The sequence below is a fragment of the Bombina bombina genome, chromosome 7 (assembly GCF_027579735.1).
Source record: "Bombina bombina isolate aBomBom1 chromosome 7, aBomBom1.pri, whole genome shotgun sequence".
Taxonomy (NCBI): Eukaryota; Metazoa; Chordata; class Amphibia; order Anura; family Bombinatoridae; genus Bombina; species Bombina bombina.
The window spans coordinates 474912910-474924437 of record NC_069505.1 but is presented as its reverse complement, the minus strand read 5'-3'; the positions used below and the strand labels follow the sequence as shown (position 1 = coordinate 474924437).

At 37.5% G+C, this 11528-nt stretch overlaps 1 protein-coding gene across 2 annotated transcripts in view; it reads right to left on the bottom strand.

The window, feature by feature from the left end:
• Window positions 1–802: 802 nt before the first annotated feature.
• LOC128666768 (oocyte zinc finger protein XlCOF6.1-like) overlaps window positions 803–11528 on the bottom strand; it is a 127241-nt gene continuing 116515 nt past the window's right edge. For both annotated transcript variants that reach the window (XM_053721552.1, XM_053721553.1), the window contains exon 6: window positions 803–11159. In XM_053721552.1, coding sequence (XP_053577527.1) covers window positions 10312–11159 — 848 coding nt within the window. In that variant the 3' untranslated portion in view covers window positions 803–10311. The remainder of the gene's footprint in view (window positions 11160–11528) is intronic.

Genomic DNA, 11528 nt, shown 5'->3' with positions numbered 1-11528 from the left:
TTCTTAAATAACTCCCCGGGCGTGAGCACAATGTTATTTATATGGCCCACATGAACTAGCAGTCTCCTTTTGTGAAAAGCAAATAAAAAAGCATGTGATAAGAGGCCGTCTATAGTGGCTTAGAAACAGGCAGAAATTTAGAGGTTTAAATATTATAAAGTATATTAATTTATCAATGATGGTTGTGCAAAACTGGGGAATGGATAATAAAGGCGTTGTCTATCTTTTTAAAAAACAACAATTTTAGTTTACACTGTCCCTTTAAGCCGAATGCTTAAAAAGGACATAAAACAAGTTGGGATAAATTATATAAATTAAGGACTTTTAATTACTTTACCTGCAAATTTATACTGCAGTGCCATTAACCCTTTTTTTAGTTTCTGAATTGTTAAACTCTCCCCACACATTTCCTTCTAAGGCTGTATCTATATCTATTTTTATTTTGGTTTGGCAAAAGTGCATAGGGATTATGTGCTGGAGCATGCCTAGGAGCTGTGAACTCAGTTGACATACAATGCCTGTGTCTAAACACTGATAGGGGGGGGGGGTGGAGTTGGCTGCTCCAGGCAGCATAGCAATGCAATTAATTTTACTTATATTTGAAAATTATTTTAAAATACTTGCCAGCAATTTTTAAGCAATTTTTTTATGCAAACTATTTTTAATTAAATTAGCCCTTTTAGGATATGCACAGATCTCAACCTGTTTTATGTCCATTTAAACAATGGCACGTCTGCCCCCTTGGCAGTGAAACAGTCGTACAATACAAAGTCAAAAGTAAGCAGAGTAGCTCAGTCTAGCATGTGTTATAAATACAAATTCATTACAATAATTTACAGTTAACATATGCTCAAATTTACTGACATTTTTATCAGGCTGTATATATTTCATTTCTCTTTGTAGGATGCATGCCTAAATGGTGGAAGATACTGCTGTCTAGATGTGTGTATTCAGATATTTTAGAATGTGGAAGGCAGAGTCCGTTCAACTATTTTCGGAGTCCAATTTATTCTTCCACAGATCCTAGGATATTGCAGATTCACAAAAATAAATTTGGCTCAGAAAATAGAAAAATAGCAACCTTCTTCCGCTTTCTTTTAGTATCCAAAACCTCAGAATGCAGATATCTACTGCTGTCTAATCACCACTCTATATATTTTGTTTTATGCAACAACAAAAAAAGCCAAATTCTATTGACTTCTTTAGTTGGTAAAAATATCCATTGTTTTTAAGATTTGGAGATTCTTACTTGTAGTTTAAAAATCCAAAGGACTTCTCCAAATAAGCACAACGTTCCAGTGACACCTTTTGGGTCTTTTAATAATCAGTGCCCTTTCTACAGAAATGTTTTGCTACTGGGGTCCTTAGTACAATTTATCCTAATGAGGATAAATGTTCCCATACTGGTTCTCTTAAGGGGCGAGTTGTAACCCCTACATATATTGGGGAAGAAAAACATACATTTATGCTTACCTGTTAATTTATTTCATGGTGGTAATCCTTTACTCTTGTGAATTACTCTTCTCTACCACTATGAGGAGGAAAGATTCCCAAACCCCAAGAGCGCTATAAAACTCCTCCCACATACTTCAGTCTAATGCTTAGCCAAGCAATGAGGAATAAGAGCCAAAAAATGAGAAGGGAAAAAAACACCCCCCCAAAAAAAATACATGGGTGGGGACTCAATGAGAGAAATGAATTTATCAGGTAAGCATAAATGATGTTTTCTTTCATACAGGTGGTGAGGGTCCATGATACTTTACCCTTGGGAACAAATACCCAAGTTGTGGAGTCCACGAGTAATAACATGTTATTAAAAAAAAAACATCTAAAACCACAAAAATTAAGCTGAGACAACTGCCTGAAGAACCTTTCTGCCAAAGGCTGCTTCAGAAGAAGCAAAAACATCAAAATGGTAGAATTCAGTAAAAGTATGCTAATACGACCAAGTAGCTGCCTTTCAAATTTGATTAACTGAAGCCTAATTCTTAAAAGCCCAAGAAGTAGCAACTGACCTAGTAGAGTGAGCAGTAATCAGCTGCGGTGGAGAGTAAGCTGCATCAAAATAAGCTTTGCAAATCAAATTTATTTTTTTATTTTTTTTACTATGAGGATAAAAGAAACAGCAGAAGCCTTCTGACCCTTCCTAGGACCAGAAAAAAGAACAACCGGGAAGTCTGTCTAAAATCCTTAGTAGCATCAATGTAATATTTAAATACCCTAACATCATCCAAACAATGCAAATATCTTTCAGAAGCATTCTTAGGATTAGGACACAAAGTAGGAACAACAATCTCTGCTAAATGTGTATGAAGAAACAACATTAGGCAAAAAAATTATTGAAGTCCATAAAACAGCCTTATGATGATGAAAAATCAGATGAGGTTCACAAGAAAGAGCAGATCAACTCTTCAAGCAGAAGAAATAGCAAAAATAAATAACACTTTCCATGAAAGTAGTTTATGTCCAATTTATGAATAGGCTCAAAAGGAGGAGCCTGCAAAACCCTTAACACCAGGCTAAGATTCCATGGAGGAGAAAAAGGCTTGATAAAAGGTTTAATACAAACCAAAGCCTGAACATCAGGAAGATAAGCAACCTTTCTGTGGAACAAAACTGAAAGAGAAGAAATCTGCCCCTTCAGAAAAGTGGCAGCTAGGCCTTTATCTAGATTAGAGACGGGGAATCTTGGCCCTCCCAATGTTTCAGAACTACATTACCCATGATGCTTAGGCACTTAGAACTACATTTCCCATGATGCTCAACTGGACTTCAAAGTTCTGAAACATCTGGAGGGCCAGTATTTCCTATCCCTGATCTAGACCATCCTGCAAAAAAACCTAATTTATGTAAGAACTTACCTGTTAAATTCATTTTTCATATTGGCAAGAGTCCATGAGCTAGTGATGTATGGGATATACAATCCTACCAGGAGGGGCAAAGTTTCCCAAACCTCAAAATGCCTATAAATACACCCCTCACCACACCCACAATTCAGTTTAACGAATAGCCAAGTAGTGGTGTGAAAAAGAAAGGAGTAAATAGCATCAACAAAGGAATTTGGAAATAATTGTGCTTTATACAAAAAAAATCATAACCACCATAAAAAGGGTGGGCCTCATGGACTCTTGCCAATATGAAAGAAATTAATTTATCAGGTAAGTTCTTACATAAATTATGTTTTCTTTCATGTAATTGGCAAGAGTCCATGAGCTAGTGACGTATGGGATAGCAATACCCAAGATGTGGAATTCCACATAAGAGTCACTAGAAAGGGAGGGATAAAATAAAAAAAAAATCAGCGAAAAAATGGCTAATCCACAACCCAAATAAGTTTATTCTCATAAATGAAAGGAAAAACTTAAATCATAAGCAGAAGAATCAAACTGAAACAGCTGCCTGAAGTACTTTTCTACCAAAAACTGCTTACGAAGCAAATACATCAAAATGGTAGAATTTAGTAAATGTATGCAAAGAAGACCAAGTTTCTGCTTTGCAAATCTGATCAACTGAAGCTTCATTCTTAAAAGCCCACAAAGTGGAGACTAATCTAGTAGAATGAGCTGTAATTCTCTGAGGCGGGGCCTGACTCGACTCCAAATAAGCATGAGGAGTCAAAAGCTTAACCACGATTCCAAAGAAACGGCAGAAGCCTTCTGATCTTTCCTGGAACCAGAAAGGATAACAAATAGACTAGAAGTCTTCCTGAAATCTTTAGTAGCTTCAACATATTTCAGAATGCTCACCATATCCAAAGAATGTAAGGATCTCTCCAAAGAATTCTTAGGATTAGGACACAAGGAAAGGACAATTTCTCTATTAATGTTGTTAGAATTCACAACCTTAGGTAAGAATTTAAATGAAGTCCACAAAACTGCCTTATCCTGATGAAAAATCAGAAAGGAGATTCACAAGAGAGCAAATAATTCAGAAATTCTTCTAGCAGAAGAGATGGCCAAAAGAAACAACACTTTCCAAGAAAGTATTTAAATGTCCAAAGAATGCATAGGCTCAGATGGAGGAGCCTGTAAAGCCTTTAAAACTCCAAGAAGAGATCGATTCAATGACAGGCTTGATACAAACCAAAGCTTGAACAAAACAGTGAATATCAGGAACCTTAGAAAGAGCAGAGATTTGTCCCTTCTTGCAGACAAACCCTTATCCAAACTATCTTGAAGAAACTTTAAAATTCTAGGAATTCTAAAAGAATGCCAAGAGAATTTATGAGAAACACCATGAAATGCAAGTCTTCCAAACTCGATAATAAAGCTTTCTAGAAAACAGATTTACGAGCCTGCAACATAGTATTAATCACAAAGTCAGAGAAACCTCTATGACTAAGCACTAAGCGTTCAATTTCCATAGATTCAGATTTAAAGACTTGAAATCCTGATTGAAAAAAACCTTGGCAACAAGATATGTATACCAAAACCTGTGAGGCCATGCTGGAGCCACCAGCAGTACAAAACGATTGCTCCATGATGATTTTGAAGATCACTCTAGGAAGAAAAACTAAAGGCGGGAAAAATATAAGCAGGTTGATAACACCAAGGAACTGTCAACACATCCACTGCTTCAACCCGAGGATCCCTGGACAGATACCTGGGAAGTTCCCTGTAGATAAGAAGCCATCAGATCTATTTCTGAAAGACCACACATCTGAACAACTTGAGAAAACACATCTGGATGGAGGGACTACTCCCCCGGATGTAAAGTCTGACGGCTGAAATAATCCGCTTCCCAATTGTCTATACCTGGGATATGAACCACAGAAATTACACAAGAGCTGGAATCCACCCAATCAAGTATCCGGGATACTTCTTTCATAGCTTAAAGACTATGAGTCCCATCCTGATGATTGACAAATGCGACAGTTGTGATAGTCTGTCTGAAAACAAATGGTTCTCTCTTCAAAAGAGGCCAAATCTGAAGAGCCCTGAAAAATCACATGGAGTTTCAAAATATTGATTGGAAATCTTGCCTCTTGAGATTTCCAAACCCCTTGTGCTGTCAGAGATCCCCAGACAGCTCCCCAACCTGAAAGACTCGCATCGGTTGAGATCACAGTCCAGGTTGGACGAACAAAAAAGAGGCCCCTAGAACTATACAATGGTGATTTAACCACCAAGTCAGAGATAGTCGAACATTGGGATTTAAGGATATAAATTGTGATATCCTTGAAAAAACCCTGCACCATTGGTTCAGCACACAAAGCTGGAGAGGTCTCATATGAAAACGAGCAAAAGGGGATTGCGTACGATGCTGCAGTCATGAGACCTAAAACTTCCATGCACATAGCTACTGAAGGGAGACTGAAGGTGCCGACAAGCTGCAACCAATTTCAAGCGTCTCTTGTCTGTTAGAGACAGAGTCATGGACACTGAATCTATCTGGAAAACTAAAAAAGGCGACCCTTGTCTAAGGAATCAAAGAACTTTTTGATAAATTGATCCTCCACCCATGTTTTCGAAGAAACACTAGTTGATTTGTGTAAGATTCTGCAGAATATAAAGACTGAGCAAATACCAAGAAATCGTCTAAATAAGGAAACACTGCAATATCCCGCTCTCTGATTACAGAGAGTATGGCACCAAGAACCTTAGAAAAGATTCTTAGAGCTGTCGCTAGGCCAAAAGGAAGAGCAACAAATTGGTAAAGCTCGTCTAGAAAAAGACTCTCAGAAACTGAACTGGATGAATCAGAATATGAAGATATGCACCCTGTAAGTCTATGGTGGACATATACCTTACCCACCTCCATAGGAGGCAAAGTTTGTAAAACTGAATTGTGGGTGTGGGGAGGGGTGTATTTATAGGCATTAAGTGGTTTGGGAAACTTTGCCCCTCCTGGTAGGATTGTATATCCCATACGTCACAAGCTCATGGACTCTTGCCAATTACATGAAAGAAATGCAGAATCCTAGGAATTCTGAAAGAATGCCAGGAAATATCATGATTTATAAACCATCAAATAAGGGCCTTCCAGACCTAGATTTCCCGAGTTACAGGCTTACAAGCCTAATTCAAGGTTTTAAATACAGAGAAACCCCTATGTCTAAGGACTAAGCGTTCAATTTCCATGTCATCAAGTTCAGAGACTTGAGATCTAACTAGAAAAATAAACTTTGGGACAGAAGGTCTGAATGCAGAGGAAGAGGCCCAGAAGGACAACTGGACATCTGAACCAAATCCTGCAAAGCCAAGCTGGGACAATCAGGATTACAGACAACTTCTCTAGCCTTTTCTTGGAAATCACTTGGGGAAGAAGAACCAGAGGCGGAAAACAAATGAGCAATCTGAAATGACCAAGGAACTACTAGATCATCCACTATCTCTACCTGAGGATCCCTGGACCACACAAAAGTACATTGGAAGTTTGTTGCTCAAACGAGAAGTCATCAGATCTATTTCTGGACGACCGCAAACATCCACAATCAGATTGAACAGATCCTGGTGAAGAGACTATTCTCCTGGATGTAGAGATTGACTGCCTCCCAGTTGTTCACTCCTCGAATATGATTTACATAGACTAAACAAGAATTGGCTTCTGACCAGGAGAGATTCCGAGACACCATCATTGCCAGGGAAGCTATTGTGAGAGCCTTGTCCCTGACTATTTGTCATATCTGAGGTTCACAACCATGTGATTACGGAAAGGTTTCCAACTTCCCTTTAATGAAAAGAACCAAGTCACAGGACTCTCTGAAGGCTCGCTCATTTATGATTTCAGTAAGTGCAATGTGCATTTGCACACTTTTATATTTCTAAAAATTAGAATTAAATCAGGTTTGCGCTCGGTTATTCCTCTTTGTCTCCTGAATAATATTCAAAAGAATAAACCGATGATCTTGCTACCAAGTTAGATACTTGTACTGGGATGCAAAAATATCCTTTGAGATAGCCGAGTATAATCCCATCATTGACACAGCATACAAAGCTGAAGAGTAGTTTGAAAATCGAGGAAATGGAATTGATCTGACGCTACAATCATAAGACCTAGGACTTCCATACACAGAGCCACTGAAGGAAAATGAAAGATTGGAGGTTCAGACACTGACACCAATGTTAACCTTCTCTGCTCTGTTAGAGAAAGACTCATGGATATTAAATCTATTTGGAAACCCGAGAAAGTTACTTTTCTCTGAGGAATTAAAGTACTCTTTGGAAAATTGATCCTCCAACCATGCTGTTGAAGAAACAACAAGTCGGTTGGTGAGAGATACTGCTAAAGGAAAAGCTGTAGCTTGAATCATGATGTCGCCTAGGTATGGAAACACTGCAATACCCAGAGACCTAAACACACACAAAAGGGCACCCAGAACCTTTGTGAATTTTCTTGGAGCTGTAGCAAGATCAAATGGAAGAGCAACAAACTGAAAATGCTTGTCCAGCAAGGCAAATCTCAGAAACTGGAAATGATCTCTGAATAGGAACAGGAAGGTAAGCATCTTTTAAACCTATTGTGAACATAAACTGACCTTGCTGAACAAAAGGCAGAATAGTCCGGATAGTTTCCATTCTGGTCTGAAAGTACCTTCCTTCTTTGGATCAATGAAGAGATCTGAATAAAATCCCATCCCCTGTTCCTGCAAAGGAATTGGAACAATCACTCCCATATCTTCCAGATCTGAGACAGACTGAAGAAAAGCTTGAAATTTTACAAGATTTCTTGGAACAAAAACTTCCTCTGGGAGGCCTTTTTCTGAATCCTATTAAGATATCCCTGAGAAACAAATATTCTTAATCCATGGATCTGGAACAGAATGAAACCAAGCCTCAATCTGCTCCTTACCAGAACTTCTGGATTAGGGGCTGCACCTTCATGCAGTTTTGGTAGTAGGGATAGCTTTCTTACCCTGTTAGACTTGTTCCAGTTAGCATTAGGTCTCCAGACTGAACCAGCGAACTCGGCTTTTTGTTCCATATTCTGATGAAAGGAACAAAAACTATAAGAAGCTTTGGATTTCCCTCTAGACCTTCTGTCTAGAGGAAGAAACACCCCTTTACCTCTAGTAATAGTAGAAATAATCTAAATCAGAACAAAATAACTTCTTTTCCTGAAAGAAAAAAGAGTCAATCTAGATTTAGACACCATCAGCAGACCAGAATTTAAGTCAGACGGCTCTCCTGGAAAGGACTGTCAAAGACATGCTTTTGACATTTATCTTCATAATATCGAATACATGATCACAAATAAAAGAATTCAAGATATACCTGGCTTTAACAACTTCTGGGTGCAGTTAACTTATAAAAGCTCCTCGAGTGCACACAGGTAGGGTTACTGCATACCCTTCAGTAATCTCAAAAAATAATTCCTCAGCACCAAAGGTAAAAACGTTGCAGTTGGTATTATTTGTTGCAGAATAAACATTGAATTTTATCTTTGGTGCTGAGGAATTATCATTGGACAAATAAAATAAATTGGCACTCTGAAGCAAACCCAATAGATTTGCAAAAGCAGAGTCATCAGAATAATACTCTGAAAGACTAGACAACCAGTAAGTAGAAGCAGCAGCAATTTTAATAGATGGCCTGAGAATATAACCTGCTTGTAAAAAGGCCCTTCTATGAAAAGATTCTAATTTTCTATCTAAAGGGTCATTAAAGAAGTACTGTCTTCTAAAGGAATAGTAGTATGTTTAGCCAGAGTGGAAATGGCCCCATCCACCTTGGGAACTGTTTCCCATAAATCTAAATTTGCAGCAGGTAAAGGATATAACATTTTAAACTTTGGAGAAGGATTAAAACTAAAATTACCGGTTTAGAACATTCCCTAGAGATTATGTCAGAGACGGCATCAGGCACAGGGAAAACCACAGGGAGATTAACAACAAACTTAAAAAACGGTATTTAAACAATTACAAGGCTTATCAGAAACTTTAGGATCTTTAACCCCTAAAGTAATTAAGACCTCATTTAAAAGAGAACAAATATGTTCAACTTTAAAACAAAAAATAGGAAATATCAGGTTCAACATCAGATGAGGAATCTTCATCCCCAGAGGAAACTTCACCCATCTGAAGACAAAACAGTAGCACTGGTCTCAGGGCACAAAAGCACTTTTAGAAGGGAAAAAAAAATAATCTTGTTTTTGGTTCAGAACCCTGGGTAGTGCTTGCTGATTGGTGGCTACATTTAGCCATTTCAAACAAAGATACCAAGAGAACGAAGAAAAATGTATAATAGGAGTAAATTAGAACGTTGCTTAAAATCGCATGCTCTATCTGAATCATGAAAGAAAAAATGTGGCCTTCATATACCTTTAATAAAAAAGATACCAATAGACACTCATCAACTACCAGTCAAGCAGCAGACAGCCAAACCAGTACTGAAACATATCAGCAGACTTTATGGAATAGGAGTATATTGTAGATCCATAAAGGGAGGCACATGACAAGTCCCTGCGACCAATTATAGAGGGTTTCTGAAAAAAGTTCCTATGAGTTGAAAAAAAGAATCAAACCATACCCCATAATACATCCCACTGAAAAGCACTGTACTCTGAGGGGAAACCAGGCCTGAATATATAGACTGAAACCCCTTTCTCTGAAAAATCTTATGCACATCTTCATTCTTCAACCACCTCCAGTGGAGGCAAAGTAAAGACTGAGGAATATGTGAGGTAGGAGTGATTTATAGAGTACTTGGTAATCTTTGCCTCCGCCTAGTGGTAGAGTAATTTTCAAGAGTAAAGAATCGTGGACTCTCACCAGCTGTATGAAAGAAATTTACATGCTATCTGTTGATTTTGCTTGTAGTACTATATACATGTGTCCATTTCTTTAGACCTATATGTTTTACTCCTCTCTAAGCACTTTGGCAAATCCTACATGAATTTCATCAATTACGATCAGTCCCTAGTATCCTTACAAATTGCTTTCTTAGTCTCCTATAGTGTTTTCAAAAAGTATCCCAGTATCCAGAAATATTTTATAGTTTCTGATCATTCTGTAATAGCAATAGAATTTTTTTACTATACGGACAATTTCATCATACAGCTACTATATTTATATATGTCTCCATGTTTACCTCTTCTGAAGCTATCCTTTTAAGAGATTTCCTATTATATCCCCTTCTAACTAACCTTCTCAGCATTTCTACATATTCTCAAATACTGCCCCCTTAAAATACCCCTTCTGGTATGTGGGGAGGATAGCTGGAATATTCTCTTGTCAGCGGCTTCTTATAAATAAACATTTGAAAGCCAAAATACTTAGTCTAAATTAAGAGCTAAGTATTCTGAACGTTTAGTATTTTCATTAACTGCAATGGTTAAGTTGAAATAACTTATTACGTCTATGAAAGCACTTAGTTATCTGCACAATGCCTGTGTGTCATCCTCCACACTTAAGATCCGATTTCCCACATTCATGCTGGAAGCCATCCCAGAGTTGATTCCACATTCTTCTTTCATATGAATTTTCTGATGTCTAATAAGTTGTAATTTCCAAGTAAAAGATTTCCCACATTCAGAACATAAAAATGCTTTCTCTCCTGTATGAATTTTCTGATGGGTAATAAGTTGTAATTTCCAAGTAAAGCATTTCCCACATTCAGAACATGAAAATGGTTTCTCTCCTGTATGAATCTTCTGATGAGTAATAAGATATGCTTTCTGACTAAAGCATTTTCCACATTCAGAACATGAAACTGCCTTTTCTCCTGTATGAATTTTCTGATGATTAATAAGGATTGATTTCTGAGTAAACCATTTCCCACATTCAGGACATGAAACTTCTTTTACTCCTGTATGAACTTTCTGATGTTTAATGAGAGTTGATCTCCGGGTAAAACTTTTCCCACATTCAGAACATGAAAATCCTTTCTCTCCTGTGTGAGTCTTCTGGTGAGAAATAAGATTTGATTTCTTGGTAAAACATTTTTCACAATCGGGACATGAAAACCCTTTCCCTCCCGTGTGAATTTTTTGATGAGTAATAAGATTTCCTTTCTGGGTAAAACATTTCCCACATTCAGTACATGAAAAGCCCCTCTCCCCTGTATGAATTTTCCAATGTCTAATAAGTTGTGATTTCCAGGCAAAACATTTCCCACATACAGCACATACATTGCCCATGTTGCTGCTTTGATTTTGAAGAAGGCTGAAAGAATCATCAGCAGTCTGACCAAGACTAGGATTTCTGCAGTTTGTGAATCCATCTGGTGAAAAGAAAAAAACAATGGAGGAAATGTTACTTTTTTTTTTTTTACTTACAGAACTGTGATGGTTATCGTAAGCCATGGACATAATTCAATTATGGACCTATATTATTATAGCAATACTTTTGTGGAATATAATTAAGATTTTCTACACAACATTTTATTAAAAAAAAGTAGTAAAAAAATAAAAAAAAACATAATTTATGCTTACCTGATAAATTCCTTTCTTCTGTTGTGTGATCAGTCCACGGGTCATCATTACTTCTGGGATATAACTCCTCCCCAACAGGAAATGCAAGAGGATTCACCCAGCAGAGCTGCATATAGCTCCTCCCCTCTACGTCACTCCCAGTCATTCGACCAAGAATC